Source organism: Aptenodytes forsteri, unplaced genomic scaffold (assembly GCF_000699145.1).
Source record: "Aptenodytes forsteri isolate BGI_AS27 unplaced genomic scaffold, ASM69914v1 Scaffold4, whole genome shotgun sequence".
Classification (NCBI taxonomy): Eukaryota; Metazoa; Chordata; class Aves; order Sphenisciformes; family Spheniscidae; genus Aptenodytes; species Aptenodytes forsteri.
In genome coordinates, this window is record NW_008795442.1 from 2,913,896 (window position 1) to 2,931,160 (window position 17,265).

The 17,265-nt window shown below is 41.2% G+C and overlaps 1 protein-coding gene across 1 annotated transcript in view; it reads right to left on the reverse strand.

The window, feature by feature from the left end:
• The window catches only part of WIF1 (WNT inhibitory factor 1), a 65,062-nt gene extending 48,005 nt beyond the window's left edge, over window positions 1-17,057 (reverse strand). The window contains exons 1-3 of the mRNA XM_009281109.2: window positions 16,994-17,057; window positions 4,952-5,029; window positions 3,505-3,548 (exon numbers count right to left, since the gene is read on the reverse strand). Of these exons, the coding sequence (XP_009279384.2) occupies window positions 3,505-3,548; window positions 4,952-5,029; window positions 16,994-17,057 (186 nt within the window). The remainder of the gene's footprint in view (window positions 1-3,504; window positions 3,549-4,951; window positions 5,030-16,993) is intronic.
• Window positions 17,058-17,265: the final 208 nt, after the last annotated feature.

A 17,265-nucleotide genomic window follows, 5' to 3' on the forward strand; every position in this document is an offset into this window, starting at 1 on the left:
GCTGCTCACTGCAGCGGGGGCTGCGACAGCTCCCCCTTCCTTCCCAGGGCCGGGGGCGGCTCTCCGCTGGTCCCGCCGCACCCCCTGCTCCGGCAGCGTGGTGGGGGTCTTACCCCCGCAGGCTGGACCCTCAGGGACCTTCCTGAATAGTCTGATAAACAGGCAGAGAGATTAGCTTTCAACAGACGTTCAAAAAACCCCCGTGCCAAACAGAGTTCCATTGTGGAGATTTGAGAGACGTATAAGAGATCAGCTATTAATTATTTTGGAAATTTATTACTAATGGATTTGATTTTGGAAAGCAGAAAAATATTCTGATTTTAAGAATTAAATATGATTCATTTTTCTTAGCTTCAAAATATACAAGCAATTTTAAGTTTGCAACTAAAGAGAAATGTAGTGAGGAAAAATAATATCTGAATGATAAAGCTTTTAGGAAGAGGTTAAAATAGGACCTTAATATAGGCAAGAATTTTGTATATTCTAATATGATGATTTACATTGTTATTTATCACACAAAGGGGCTTCCTTAAGATCTAGCAAAGGAAGGGAATTTAATTGCCAAGTAATAACCCTGGGACATCATTTCTGAAACTCTGGTGGTACAACTTAAACACTCCTGAGTAAAAAATGCCGTAGTGATCAGCTTACTTTCTGCAGAAATAAGTGGTACGTAGTGACTGAAACACTGTTCAGTGGGTATGTATCTGTATCTTCAGGCTATCCTAGCCCATAATTACCTCTGTACGTGTTTGCACGCCGTGTGTCTCTTCTCCAGCAATGTCTGCCGAGGCCTCGGTGAGCCCCGTGTTAGTGCCGAGACTGGCCTCTTGCGCTGCAGTGTCTGCTCTCCCGAGTTTCTCTCCACTGTAGTATTGTACCGCGATGAGATGCATTGAGGATATGGTCTGCAAAGCTTGTGCTCATACTGCCTGCTTGCATTCAACGTGAAGATCTAGGTAAAAGCTTGTTATATTTCTTCTCGATCCCTTATTTAAATGTCTCTCCCAACTTACGTGACATACGTCAGGGAATAACAGTCGCTCTTTAAGTGAGTTGAGAGCACTAGGGAGAGCGGATTAGAATACACTTGGAAAAGCGAACATTTTGTGGTTCTTTGTTTAATGAAATGGAAAACATCCATGAAAACAGAACCATGTTGTGAATGTGGCTTCAAGATCCACTAACTTTCATAGGAATGTATATATAGTGCATTTGTGGCCCGCTCTGACATTCATTGCGACTGACAGCATCCCCCTGATGACAGCCTTGGAATGAATTAATGAATGGATGGTTTGAATGATGATATATCTAGGGAGGGATATGGAAGTCGGTGCCTGATGCCCTTTGATCATCAGTTATGAGTAATATGAAAAGAGGGAGAAAAAGGCATAAATAATAACAGTAATGGGCATGAATATGGCCTGAGGTGGTAATTTTCATCCCAAAGGTTATACATGCTGCTTCACCTCACGTGTACAGAAATAGTAAATATATATTTTATTTATTTGTTTCTTTGTGGTGAACGTTGGTTGATAATAACTAACACTTGCACAATTTAAATAAGGAAGAAGATGCCAAACTGCAGCAGGATTTTCAGAAGTGCTCAGCCTTCACTGGGTATATTCACTGAAGCGAATCACAAAATTCCTGTCAGTTTCAGCAGAAACAAAGTTTATTTACTGGGAATTAGATCCGCTTAAATTCTTGCTGGTTAGGCCAAAACAACTGGCAGTAAGAGCTGGCAGGAAAAAAAAAAATCATAGAACTATTTTTATTAGAAAAATCAGTTTTGCTGGAACTGGAATACGTTGAAGTTTCTGAAATTTCAAATGGGAAATCAAAGACTCCATCTTCAATTATTCTGAATATCACATTCAAATTTTTTTTTAGAACATAGTTTATATTGCAGTATTAAAAACTATGTTAAAGCAACACTCTGAAGGTTGTAACATCACACACTCTAGAAGCAGGAGAGGTCTCCTATTTTATATCGCTTATGATACAGTTCATTATCTGTTCTGTTTCTTTTCCTACAATACTCTTGGCTCATCCGTTGGAGAGCACGGAATTGATCTGGCTTTGAACCAGGCTTGGTGCTGAAGAAGGCGGCAATTATCTTTAGAGCTGCTGCCTCATTTGTTGCTGAAGTTGAAAAGTTTAAAAGCAAATGAGACAGGAGTTTGCAGAAGTAGAAATGATCACATGGCTAAAGAAGTTAGAAAGCGGTGTCCTTGTCCTTGTTTCTGTCATGTTCCTATGTGGCAATAGACAAGTTACTTCATTCTTTTCCCCAGGTAGTCACCAATTTTTGTTCTTTGTTTCTGGGTGCCTGACATCAGGTCTTCAGTCTTGTCTGCAGAATCCCAGAATCCAGGCAGGTAATCCCAGAGGTGGTGCAAAAATGCATAATTCTGCCTTTAAAAAGGATAGTGTAGCAGAGAAGATCAGGGCCAGATGATGCGGAGTTTGGAGAAAATGAAGTATCAAGCAGGCATTGTTTGTTGTCTGCAACTGTATTATTAGCTACCATCTTATGATGCACGAACATGTGTTACATGCACAATCTTCATTCTGGGATTTTTAAAAGTTTTGAATCGTTGAATTTGCAATTTTTTAAATGCTGGGGTTTTTTTTTATAACTTGTGTACCATTTCTCAGCTTTTATAAAAGCAGATCTAACCTTCTTTCAAACTGCAGTAGCAAATACGCACTGCTTTAATTAATTTTTATTTTAATTTTCATTATTTTAATAGGTTGTAGTAAATTTAGACTTTAATGGTTTCATTTTTAAAAGGAAGAGTGCACGCTAACTATTTTATCAATTAATTGGAAAACTGATCATTGCTATTAGGCTGAAGGCATCTGTTCCCAGCTCTTTCTCCTGGTGACATGGTTTCTAACTTTGCTTCAAGTTGCAAGTTCCATTTCTGAAACTGATTTTGTGTTTGCCTGAGAGATGTGAATACTCGTTTCAAAACTGTCAGACGAAAGTAATTTTAAACAATGGAAAGTAGACCTTTTGTTTTCAGTTTTATTTAATTTTTAAAAATAATTTCTATGCAAGCGTATTTTTATTTGTTTCAGTTTTCTCAAATCTTGATTATCGATTTTTTCCTTGAAAAATACATGTATCATGAAAACTTTATGTCCTTAAAACAACCGAAAAACATACTAAACTAAATAGTTACATTAGTTTAGTGTTAACATAATTTATCGTACCTTTCCTATTTATAAGATTAGCAACTGGACTTAAAAATTAACTTATCCAAGTTGCATTGAAGTATTTAGCTGTGAAATATGCTTGGAAATAACTAAAGGAAAACTTTGGTTTGAAATACGTATATATAAAACAATTCTTATGAGCTTCCTTTCATTCCTTGCACCTATGAAAATGCTGTAGTACTTTTTAGTGAATGAAGAGCACGTGGCTGCCCCGCCAAGGTATTTTGTCCTGCGCGGTTTGAGAGAGGATGGAACATTGCCTAGAAAGGGCAGCCCTACCTTCGGTGGGTGGCCCAGGGTCTGGTGGCCACCTTCTGGTTCTTCTGCAGAAGACGGGAAAATCCTGTTTAATTGTGTCATTCCGTTTACCAGGGTGGATTTCTGGGGTGATGCAAAGGGCAGGCGTTTGCCCCGCTCGCACGGGAAGAAAGCTCGCCGAGGGGATGCTCCGGCTCAGGACTTGAGCTCCGCGCTTCTTGCAGCCAGGCAGCGCTAGGTGGAGCGCCGGGACGCCGGCCCGCCGCACGGACCCGGGCCACCGCGGGGTCTCACCTTCGAGAAGCGCTGGAGGCTGCCAGGAGGCTGCCGGGCTGGTTCGGGCACCGGTCGTAGCCTATTCTCAGGCACAACGAATCCCAGAGCCTAACTGGCCATTCTGGGGGCGAAGAGGAAATCTTCTCCCAGTTCTGAACTGCCTTATTTTATCTTCCATGAGCATTCCCTTGGTTTGCAGGCGACGGAAACCCTTATCCTTCTGCTCTCCGCTGCTTGGTGCTCTAAATATTACCACGACTCGAGTTGCTTGTCCCTTCCCTACAGTGCACATCCTTGCTTTCTCTTTATATCAGATCTCTTCCATGTTCCCGGTCATTCTCCTTCCCTTTCTCTGGCTATTCGTTACCCTTGCAATACTCTTTTCAGAGATACGTTGGCAAGTGCCGTTCGCAGGGCCACACCACTGATTTTTCTTGAGAACGTTGTTTTATTTTTTAGCTTGGCTTCCTATGGAAATGACATCTATACAATGTTCACGATGTCTGTGAACTGATTAGTTGATTTCTACCAATTTTGACAGGTAAGTATAGGTCTCAAAGCGTATTTAATATCTTGTTGCAAGTAGTTCGTAGTAAGCAGAAAAAAAGAGACATCCTCTCAATGTCCTGTCTGTGACAGAAGTGCAGTCTGTCATATGCATTATTACATATAATAGAATTACTTTTCCCTAGATGTCCCCAAATGCAGGGGGAACTTCAGTTGAAGATTACACCTTCTCAGATAGAAAATCAGTCAGTCATGAGGTGCAAACTGTGGTAATCCAGTCTGTGTTAGATTCAGTACCCTCTGAGATTGCTAGTACTGTTCATTATCCCATTTCTGCATCAACTAACTCTCTTTTAGCTCTTTTTCGACAGTCTCAGTTACTTACGTCTGTTTGGGACAAATCTTCTTAGATCTTATGAAGAGGTACTGGGATTTATTTTTTCCACTCCAGTGGACATTGTTTTACGCTAAGCAACACTGAATTTAGTGGGGTTTTAGAGAGAAAGCTAGAAGATCTTAGCAAAGTAAAAAATAAAAGGGAAGAAGGAGAGAAGAGTGCATGCAATTAAGTTTCTACCTTAGAAATGACAGCGAATGTGAACAACAGCTGACAGAAATTCATCCTTTACAAAATTATTCTTGTATTGTACCAAACGAAGCAATCTCTTTTATCAAAGTTACTTACCTGCAACATCAGCTTCAGAGGGTTTAACATCTACATCTACTGGAGGAGATAACGGGCAGGTTTGATAAATGTTGCTCACTGAAAAGGAATGAAATGTATGAGAGCTGTATGATTTGTTGCTGAATGTGGCTGCCCACAAAGCCTTTGATGCGTATGTCATACACTGGAGATAACTGATCAAGTGGTCTGTGACTTGCCGAGCAAGAAAACTTTAAGCGCTTACAGAATCAAAGTTAAACGTAAAGATATCATTACAATTTCTCACAGAAATAATAAAAAAGCACATCAAAATCTTTTAGGAACATTCTTGGAAAACTATAGCCAATGTCTGAAAAGACCATCAGAGTGACAGTGCCTTAGGAGCAGAAAGACAAAATGTGTATTGTCCATCCTGTGGTAGGGAAGAATAGACATGGGAGGGATTATAGATGCCATAGCATGAAATAATGCCTCGCATATGGTAAAGAATACGTGAATTGTAAAGTGGGAAAAAATCACTTTGGGCCATATGTTCCCCTCTGGCATTAAACTGCAAGGGAGAACAAAATAATCCAAAAATCATGTGATTTTTGATGCGCAGCCATTCAACCGCATTCTCCTGCTGCCTTTGTACACTACGGAGAGCAGGATCCAGACGTGCTATGTGAGAAGCTACACAATACTTTGAACAGTGCTAAAGAAAGGGGAGCACGGCCCCATTCATCTCCCAGTTCAAACCTTCCCCATGCTGGAACCGGCAAGGAGACAGAAGAACAAGGGTGGGCAGGGCAGGGATCCTGATACTCAGTTCAGAGTTTCGGTACAATATGAGTCAGGCACCCGGGATGCCATCCTAGCCTAAATAAAGGCAGCGGTAAAACTGCCGTTGACCTAACAGGGCCAGTATTTCTGTCTCATTATATATTTTTGACGCCCCCATCTTCCTGGAACGACTGTGCAGCTGCTGCTGAGGCATCGTCCCGGGCCCCCGCGCTGCCACACCGCACAGCTCTCCTGACAGCATCAGGAGATACAACAAAACATCAAGTGGTTCATGTTCGGAGAGGGACCGCCTGGGCCCTGCATTTCATGTGTGTGGATTTTAGGTGCTGTCAGGAGTAGGACACTGTGGGGAGCTGCTCATTTGTCAGCTCTTCCTTTCCTGTCACTTGTTTAAAAACGCAGCGTATTGGTCACGTTTTTACAGAAAAGGGAATACAGTTACTTTTCTCCTTGGAGCAAAACCCCTTGGATTCCTTAGTTTTGCTGCTTTCCTTACCATGCAGCCAGAGAGATGGGAGCATACACATGAGAAACCCAGAAGGAGTGCTTTTTAGGAGCCCCATTCAAAATCCACGTGTTAGCAGAAGATAGGACATGTGGCAGTTCTGCTTACACAGCAAGTAGGCAAAGGTATACCAACATGTCTCAATACAAGGGAAGCTGTGTAACATAACATCATTTAGAAATAAGTGAAGTATGTTGAGCTATAGATAAAGCTAGATGGAGGAAAAATGAACACCCTGAGGTGATCTGAAACAACAGAGAACTATGCCATGAAAATCATGAACTTACAATTAGGGCCTCTTACATTCTCTAACTGTGGAATATTCCTTCCCCAGCAAATTATTTTCTGCCACAGAAGTTTTAATTTCTCTGTTCCCTGGGCCATTCATGTGCCACTTTTTGTTTTCTAACTGATAATGTTTATTACACTTGCTAAGCTTCATTTCTTGCACATGACGGAGTAAAATCTTTGTGGACTTTCCGCTGCCCCAGCATGGGGCAGACTAAGCGGTGGGTTTCGTGTGGGAGTGGGTGCAGAGAATCAAAACATCTGGACTGAGGGCAAAGGCTTTTCAGTCCCTTTGGTAATGAAGGGTAAAGAAGCTGAGGAACTGAATACCAAGGGTCGTAATCCTCGACATGCAGGGAAGAAAGCTGAGAGAAGAAATGCAGTAACAGATGTACAAGGACAGGGTGTTGGCAAATTCAAAAACTACGAGAGGATCCAATCAGCCAGAGAATATGACATGCCTGGCATTAAACACAATAATTACAAACCTTTTTAATTGCATTAAAGTTCTTCCATATTTACTCAATGACACATCTGAAAATTATCTAATTAAAATAGGGTATTCTGAGAACATAAGAGAATTCTGAATCTCTGCAGAAGGCTGGTGCTGCTTTTTTACTGAAAGCAGTAGGCATTCCAGAGGACTTTTGGGTTCGTGCCTACGGCAGGTAGAGACCATGAGTGCCTCAATGAGATACAAAAGGACTACACTGCTTAGAAAGCTCAACGCTGGGATTTCTCTTTGTCATATTAATTCCTGGAGATGGACCTTTGCTCAATAGCCAGGACCCAGAAATATTTTTACACACGTGGCAGATTGTAGAGAATGAACAAGAGCCTTTTTGGTTCCAAACTACACAGTCACCACCTGAAGCAGACTGAGAACAGCAACCTCGTAGCATGTTTGTCAATAGGTTAATGTTCTCCTTTACACACAGCATGTTCTTGAATTGCATAGTTCATGTAGTAGGGAGTACCCCACAGTGAGCACCAAACAGGCGAAGCAGAGTGGGTATGCTCAGACAAATAAATGCAATACAGAAACCCATAGAAGGAAGAGATTCTGTGAAGAGAGTGATGGAGTATCTGGAATTTGTATGTATCCTCAGCAATCCATTCATTACATAAGTTACAGCACTACAGCATTACCAGATGTCAAAAGGAGAAGAAATAATGTGAGATTATAGAAAAGTTGAAAGTAAAACATGAATTCTGAGAGCAACAGATGGATAATGAGAGCGTTAAAATGTGTACATTATCTACAACATGTATTTAGAGACTTTTGTCTGGCATGAGTTCTTCAGAAAACCCTAATGACAACTGCAGATAGATTTAAAAGGGCCCAGACTCCACAGTTAATGAATGAGGGAACTTGTACAGCCAACACAATGTCAATATGAATGATGTAAAATGATATAAAAAATGCTGAACTGTGCATAGTAAAATGTTTCCTAGGGGAAGGAGCAAGGAGTAATAGGTCCTAAAGCATGGCTTCAGTAAATGATAATTTAAATAGGAAATGCTCCAGAGAGTCAGTAAAAAAAAAGTGGAAAGCAAAGATATGTTATAAAAGAAAGCTGAAACCAAATTACAAGGCAGTGATATAAAATAAGTGTCATAGCATCATACAAAATATATGGAAGCAACTGAAGCAACTACTGTTTTCATGGAACAATTCAACTTCATACATATATTTATATGACCAAAATAGGTCCAGATGTATCTAAGAATGGGCATGGAGTTGTCCTTGAGCTTAGGATAAAGGAGCATGGAAAACTCACCTGGGTAAGAGCAAAAATAAAATTATGTTTAAGACCTATTGGATATTGTTTTTACTGAGATTGCAAAATATTCTCAATGCTAGAGGGTTTAAAACATTTTATAAATAAAACTGAAACATCATTTCTAAATTATGTACGTTCAGTTGCATATGTAAAATGTAGATTTAAGCATTAACTTGAAGGTACCATCTTGGTCAATATAAGATACAGCTGGCTAATTGGCTGTTTGTAGATTTTCATATGGTTCTAACAAATAGCAGGTGTACACTAGGTTGCAGATGTGCATGTATGATACTGAAAACTTCCATTCAAGTAATTAATAATAGCTATTATAGATCTTAGCTGGAAAAGTTTCCCTCCTATATTTTTCTAGATGGTTTTCCAATTAATTTAATTTAGATTTATGAATGATTAGCATTTCTAAAAACTGGTCTTATGTACATCTGAACTTGGACATTTGGAAGATAAGGAATACATTACAAAAGGCTCATTTGAAAACGTTGGTTTGCCTATCTTCCCCATTTTACTTCTTGAAGCTTGTAGCAGAGTTAATTCATTTTCCCTGGGTACCGACCCACAAAGTAAGGCCTGTACTCCTTTTTGTCCTCTTATAGAGCCTTACCTCAACTGCTATATGTTTTCTTGTTTCTGCTGTAAACAAGGTTGTTGACTTTAAAATTATAATCTTCCTTTTATATCTAATATGTTCTCATTCACTTCTTCTATCTGTGCCTGTTTCAGCACGGGTCTAATAACACATACCCACCTTGTTTCTGCTTATATTATGACAACTTTCTAAATTACTTAGTCACATACTGCTTTTTCCTCCAGATTGAGCAGTGAACTGGCATTTCATTTTTTGCCTGACTGACTCTGCAACATAGATAATTTTCTTTTAGCGCTTCTTCTGTTTGTTTATAGCATATAATAGAAGTCATCCGGCATTTAATTCATTAACATGCTTTTGCTATATAATTTGCAGCTTTATTATTTCTAACAAGAATACCATTCACAGTAACAAAGACATCATTCTCCAAAAAATCCAGTAAGAGGAGGACAAAGGATGGGCTGGGGAGAGCACTGGAATGGAATTCCTACTTTGCTCTTCTATAACATTTTCCATCTTCGTTCTTAAAGGACTTTTACAAAGATGAATCATTATTTCCTATGGGAGAAACTGAGTCACCTGAAGAGGAAGTGATTTGCCACACAGCAAGTCAGTGGCAGAGCCAAGAGCAAAGAACAAGGCTCTTCATTTCCCATCTGGTGCCCTCATGACATTAACTCAGTTTACAGCTCTGACACAGTCTTCTTTATGACCATTTGGGTCCTTTATTCTGCTAACGCTGAAGTGCAGGTTTAATTTAAGCTTTTTTCTAAGATCACAACTGGCTGAAAACCCTCCACTAGTACATCAGCCATATACATTCTTTCTCACAGGTTCTTTGCAGGGGAGAATTTTTTGTTCAGCACACTGTTATATTAGGTAATACTTTATTTTTCCTGCTGTGTTTGTTTTTTCCTGGAAAGTTTTCACAAGGACCAATTTTAGCCAGGGGAAACCTGTGTCCGTAGATGATAGAAAGTGGTAAGTTAGAGGAGCCTCTATTCTGTTGCTCAGAGGGTACATTACCTGTGTGCTACGGGCCCCCAGTTCTTCAGCTTTGCAAATACTATTTTGCTTTTCCATAGACATCTGGAGCACAACTGTCTGCACTCCAGATGAAGTCATGGTGCGGATGAGAGGAGAGTTCACTCCTCCACCTACTGCTCCCTACGCAGGGTGGATGAATAGCAGAAAAACACCTTCTTTCCTCTGCCCTACCTCATCCCATATGCACGTAACGCTCCTCCAAACATTTCTTCTAGGATTCCTCGTAAGAACACCTCTGCACTGTCCTACAAAGCCTCATGTGGTATGAAGCAGTCATTTCAGTATTTGGCTTTTAATTTGTTGTTTATTTTGCTATTGCTACTTTCAGCGGTTCCCTCTGCTTTCTTCTATTCCTTTTATCTTTCTTACTTCTTTTTCATACTCTTTCTCCTATTTCTACTGTTTCTCCCTGTTTCATTTCTATGTGGTTTTTTTTCCCCTTTTTATACTTCTTTTCCACAAGAAAAGGAAGGTGTTCCACTCTAGGCCAACTCATCATAGAGGCATGGAGAGGTGAGCTGGAGAGCTGGCAGAAAGCATTGCTCTTGTCTGGCTATGCAGGGAGAAGACTAGGGTTTTGCTGCTGTGAGGATTTCCCAGAAGTGTTATTGGAGCTGGTCCAACAGTTTACAGTAAAAGGATTGCAGTTCTAATGCAAGTTCAGCAAGGTGAAGGCCATCTTTTTTCAGGTCAGGTACAATAACCAAGAGTAGCTTGTCAGATGTGTTTCTGTCTGAGAAATTAAATAACACCTTTGGACAGGATGCTACACGGTACACCCTGAACTTGAAGGATCCAGCCTTCATATGAAGCCTGACATAGAAGAGGAGAGGCAGATCTTTGGCCTGTAATGATCACGCGGAGTTAAGAACGAAAGGCCCCGTAACTGGAGGACATTATTGTGGGGCCAGGGCATCAGTTTCTTGGCATCCATACCTCCATTCTCCAACCAAGATGCTCAGCAGTGTCGACAAAGTAGCCCGGCTCTGAAGAACACTTTGCTTACATTTGGGTCAACCTAAGAGGAGTAGTAAGGGGAAAATGTATATTGGGGTTATAGCCACCTTTTCCTTAGCAGAAGGCAGACGCCTTACATACCATTCAAAATGGTGAAATCTGGTCCTCTCTGCCATGCACTGCCCATGTTCCCTCCTGAGTGACCAGGCATATTGAGTTCAGCACCGTTGATCAATGAACGTGGTGCACTGTTGGGCTTGCTGCCATGTCATACCCCACAGAGTACAAGCTGAAGCAATGGGGCAGAAGCCAACAGCAGGACAGCTAAGCAGTGGTGAAGGAAAACTTTCAGTGCATCATTCTCATGGAGAGGAACTGTGTGCAACAATGACATCTACATGTCTTAGACCACTGGAGTGCGTGGTGCATGCTAGAGACTCCCATGATGTGTGACAAAGAAGCTTTGGTTCAGGTAGGACCAAGCCGCTTTTAGATGGAGATGTAGATAACCTACTTGTAGGCCAAAAATTGGTTGTTGTTAACACTCCCTAAATGTACTTGATTTTCACGAGAGAAAACAAAGTTCCAGAAATGCAGCTTGTACTTTGAGTAGGAAATGGTAGTCCTTAGCGCCAGTGGGACTTTGATCCCATTGTCTGTGAGTGGTTCTTATGGAAGCTTTTCCTTCCTCTATGCAAGAAATTTTCTATGTGAGTGGAGTTACTGACAGTCAAAATTACACAGCTTAAGCAAATCTTTTAAATATGCCAGGTCCACACCACTGAGCACTAGCAACAAAAGGATTGATTCAATACTCAGTAAGAAGCTGAGAGCAGGAGAGACTGAGATGCTTGTGGCAGTCTGCGCTGCTGAGATGTGCAAGTGCTTTCCATAGGAACACGGGATTTTCTAAGAGCTGCTGGCTTCCTGCTTACGTATCTTGCCTGCAGTTCAGGTGGGAGGTAATGGAGGCAAGCGTGTACTCAAGAGACAGGGAATATCTTGTGTTTGCACAGCGCCAGGTACCAGAGCGCAATGAAACTGGGTCAGGTCTCCAAGTGCTAAACAAGCACAGATAGTAATACCAATAATTGTTTGGAACACGCTGAATTTAGTGCTTTGCAGCAGCCAAATGACATGGACGGAAAGCAGAATGGTGGGCCTATTCTGAACTCCTTTGATTTGATTATTTTTGTCTATTGTATGTATTTATACTCTGCTTATTCATTGAATAAACTGAAATTAGAGCTTTGTGGCCCAAGAAATGCATTACACAATTAGTCTTAAATGCAAATGTAAAATGTAAACTTCATTTTTTCTGTTCCATGAATGATGGCTCTTCTTTTAACTATTATTAGATGAATGAAATAAACGGAAGTTTTCAAGACATTAGCCTTGGATCAAAGTCAGGGATGTAACTGTAAACAGTGAGCTCTTTGTGGCTATGTCTACACCACTCTTCACGTTGCCGCCAAAAACTGTCCAGGTCCCAGGCTAGAGTGCCATGTCTACACCCATATTAAAGGTTATTTAGGACATCACAAAAAAATCTCGTCAGGTGCATTCAATGTGTCTGCATCCTGCATGGTACTCACAGGTATTTCCTTAAGAAAGGTACAGGAGTGCAGGAAATGAGGCATCTCCACGTTTTCGCGGTTCTGTGGATTTCAGACAGATGGGATCCCTTCCCAGTATTCTCCTGCAATTAAGGATGCATCTCTTGTTTTTATCATTCCTTAGACCTTGAAAATATTTGCAAGGGATACCTAATAATAGGAAAGTAGATGCTCAAAAGCCAGAATAGTGTATTGCCACGACTTTTGGCCACAACTGTGCTGGTAGGGTATTATACATACGTAGAAGTACCTCTGCCAATTCTGGGTGGCAAATATGTGTTTTACCTAGCCAGAGTTTCTGTATGTTAAGAGTAGTGAACCAATATGAAAAATACTCTGCCTGACTACCAAGCTCAGCTTCACTTTTTCCTTTTCGAATTTGAACACAAAACTCTGGATGTAATCTACTGCAATGCTTTAGAGAATGAATTACACAACTGATTTGTCACCCACTTAGAACTGTCTATTACAGCATGCAGTAGTCTTCTAGCAACAATTACTCTGAGACATAAGATAACAGGGAAGAAGGTTTTAGGGACCAACAGCTGAGTGACAGTTTGATACTGTCCTACATGAGATTTATCCATTCTCTCTGAATAACTTCAGGATGGGCCTCTCAACCAGTCATCTGCATTCATGATTTCATACATCTGCCTCTTTGTAACTACAGTGTTTCTGCTAGCTTCCCGAAAAAAAGAGGCTGGAAGGTAAAAAATGACTACCATAATAAACATCAGCTTTCAGCCACTATTATTTCTTTGTTTTATTCCTAAAGCCCTGTCTCTACTGTTTTTTTTTTTCCTATTAGCTTTTTCTTATTGTTACTTCTTTGTTACACTTTGTCATGAAATCTCTTGTCTTCTGATAGCTGGCATTCTTCTTTAAGCTCAGTTCCTAGGGAGTTGGACAGCTCGGGTTCAGGTTTTAAAATAAATATACCTAGCCATTCTGGTTTCTGACAAAAGAACTGAACGCGTAAAGCAAATTTTAGTGAAAGGCTCATACGTAAATAAACTGTCCTTTTTAAATTAATATAGTTCTTTAAGCCAGTCTTAAGGATTTGGAGTTCTGCTTTGTGGACTTTTTTTCAACATGCAGAGTCAGCAGTAGTGCCTCCAACAGTCCCATTAAAATGGCCACTGCCCAGGAATACAGACATCATAAAGTCAGCCAGGAATTATATGACCTGCTCAGGGATGAACACCCAATTGAGAACACGCTATTCTATGGATCAGTATAGGTTATATAAAAGGCAAAGTATTAACTGCAGGAGGGGATTCTGTTGCCTTATGAAGCCTCAGACTTACGAACTAAGATGGTTCTCTTTTAGTGACAAGAACTGCACAGTCACAGCAGGTCATCACACACTTTGTGGGAGTGGAACTACTGTGGGACACTTAGGCAAGAACCGTAATCTGGAAACACATGGCCTCTTTGCGGGACGTAGAGTATCTAGCACACTGTGCTCACGCTGTTGCAATATGCAAACAGTCCAGCACCACATGGGAAGTGTGAGCATTAGATACCTTGCGGGTGCCCACATCTTAGCCACAAATAAGCAGCAATGCAAAGGCAAGAGACAGCATAAGCCTTTTGAACGTTAATAGGATGCCCTCAGGAAAGAAAAGCACATCAGCAAAAGATGTATCAGCAAAACACACAGGCTCACATGCAGAACGGCATGGTCAATACATAAACAAATGGTACGTATTAGTTCCGTCACACCACTGTTAACTTTAACAAAGATGGATTCACTCTCGTGACAAAAACCCGCATGGAAGTTGTTGAGGAGGAGAAATAAGAACTTAAAAGAGGGACGTCCCAATGAGTCTGTTCACACAGAACTAGCATGGTGGCAGCAACTGTAATATTTAAAAATAAGTTTTCTTAGTAAAAAGCCTGTTCAGTTTTATAAGCAGGAAGTTATTTCATGTTCATCATGTAGTATTTGAAACAACTGGATAACCCAGGGTAAATATGTTTAAAAATAGATTAATACGGTTTTCATAGTGAAGAGTGATTTCTTCCTGTGCATACTGTCTTAAGAGTAACTGTACTAGTTCCTGGAGTTCTGTGATTGTGTGACAATCTCCGCTTTTATTAAAAAAGAAAGGAAAAGCACATTCCTACTCTTCACTAACATTCACATCCATTAACATCACATTCCTAAGAGAATGTGAATGTGATTTGAGCATACCTTAAGGCTCAAAAATCAAAAGGTAAATAGAAAGACACCGGCATTTACAATATTGCGAGTTTTACAAGAGGATCATATTTCTCTTAGATGACACTCATGATTTCCAAATGTTTCAGGTATGCAACAGTGAGTTGTACAGAGACTGGGTTGCATTAGTTGCTAGAGGAAGTTGCAGTAAGAGACATGCTAACCCTAGAAAGGCAACTGTCATTCATAAGATTCTAAGAACTTGCAAAAATGCATAAAAATCACACAAACTTGGAATCAGGAAAGAAAGGTAAAAGAGGTATTAATATACAACTTCAAATCCCAGTCCAATGAGGTCGACAGAAGTATGGCTGCTAACTTGCAGAACACCTTTTCACCCAATGGAAGAACTGGCAGTTTCCTGAGAACACCAGTCCTTTAAGGATGAGAGGGAAAATAATAAACCAAAATGTCTTATTCAAAAAACAACAACATTTTTTTCCTGATGAAGAACAGTCTCCACACTCCCTGCAGCCAACGTTTACCTTTAAAAAGTATCTACTTTCAGTATCCACTTAAAAATTTACTATGTGGAAGTATTGATACTAATGAGGCATTGATCTTATTGATACTAATGTATACTATTAAAGAAATATGGATATTTTGGATTGGTAGTGGAAGTATCCTTACTTCAGTATCAACCAGAAGACATAGTGTTGAAACATTTCAAAATATTTTGGCACACAGATTTTAAAGCATGACTTGGAATATGCAGACTTTTCAGTCAGCTGTTCTGTGTATCTACATGCTATAGTTTTGCGGGAGATGATTCAATTGTTAACAATTTATAGTATTTACTGTCCTCCCGCTGCTACGTAAACAGCTTTATAAACTAACTCATGCCCTTGCTGTAATAAACAGACAGAACATGAGTCGCATTATCTTCACTTCTTGTAGGACAGCATGCACTCTTCTAATACAAGGAAGGTACCCAAGCGGGCGTCAGCCAGAAGTGCGCTTGTCAGAATGGTATCTGGTCTGGGACTGACTGCTGTTGGTTTGGCCAGTGTCACAGGTAGCCGGAGGTAAGCACTAAATGTGGGGAGGCATATTCAAACACGTATCCCAAATAGCTGGTGGAAGGTGTGGGTTTCTTCTCACTGAGGAGGAGTGGAATGTCAGAAGCATTTGGGATATCAGTTAGCTACTGTAGATTGGGAGATAGGTCAGAGCAGGTGCATTTACGTTAGTGGTTTAATGTGCAACAGAGTTCATGTGGAGTGTAATCTTCCTTACAGCTGGAGTTCTGTGTATTGCTCCAATGCACAACACTGCTGTATGTGAAACGGTTCCTCTGCCAGGGAAACAAGGGGGAGGCTGTGCACAGCGGTGCCACGTAGAGCGCACCAGTAATAGAGACCCTCATCTAGTGCTTCTCAGGCTCCACAGAGTTGTGTTACAGGAGGCTTAGAAGAACAATAGGACAGGTTCTGCATTCCCAGGTGTGGTTGGTCAGAAATGGAGGGTGGAGTACAGGAGTTAATCATCACCATTCATCATCACCACCGTCATCACCATGAAAGATGGCTTCAAGTCACTCTTCTAGCTCTGTAGACCTGGCTTGATCTACAGCACACAGCTGCCTCACGGCTGCCTTAACCCCTGCTCTGCCAATGTTCCTCAATAACAAGATTAGCAACTTCAGTTTTGACATTAGCAGGGCACGTCCACGCTACCCTCACTGCAGCAGACTGCGAGAGGGAAATGTACAACAATGTTCCTGCAGTGGGATCTTCTTCCCGGACCACTTCTGCACATGGTGTCATAAGGCCAAAGTTAGGTCAAAATGGAAACTCAGCCTCCTGCATTTATGGTATGATAAGCAGTAGGTAAGCCCAGGGTTTTGTCATTCGGGGTGGATAGGTAGAAACACGTAGGTCAGAAGGAGATTGTGAAGCCTCCAACATGAGGTTCTGTGGCCAAAGGGCCAATGCTCACCTCACGCTCTGAGAAATGCCAGTGTGACATCTCTTTATATTAGCACAATCATTTTTACATGTACGCACTTCTGTATCTAGTTAGACAGTTTCAACTGTAATGTATTTGAAAGACTCTATTTTCCCCAAGAGCAAAATACATCCAGGCAATTGCAAACTTAATGAGGGTGGTGCTCAGCCACTGACAGTGAGGATGCGGCTTCCCAGAGCATTCACGCCGTTACCCTTCATCTGCCCCCTCACAGCTGTGATGTCCCGATGCCGGACTTCTGAAAGACAGAAGCCCACCCAGCGCGTCGGTGGAAGCGAGCGCACTACCTGCCGCCTTGGGGCAGGGCCCACGAAAGGTGCGCATGTGGGCTCTCCGGATTTCTTCAGCCATCGTCAGGCTAAATCTCTAACCTGGAAACGGTGTTAAAAGATGTTTGATGTTCGGTCTGACACTTCTCACCGCGGTTTATCCCCAAGTAATCAGACATTCAGCTGGCAGTCACGCTTTAACGTCTATTCGCAGGCGCCCATAAAGTAGCCCGTTTCTGGCTAGATCTGCCCTTCCAGCTCCAAAAACGACCGCCGACAACCCCAGCCGA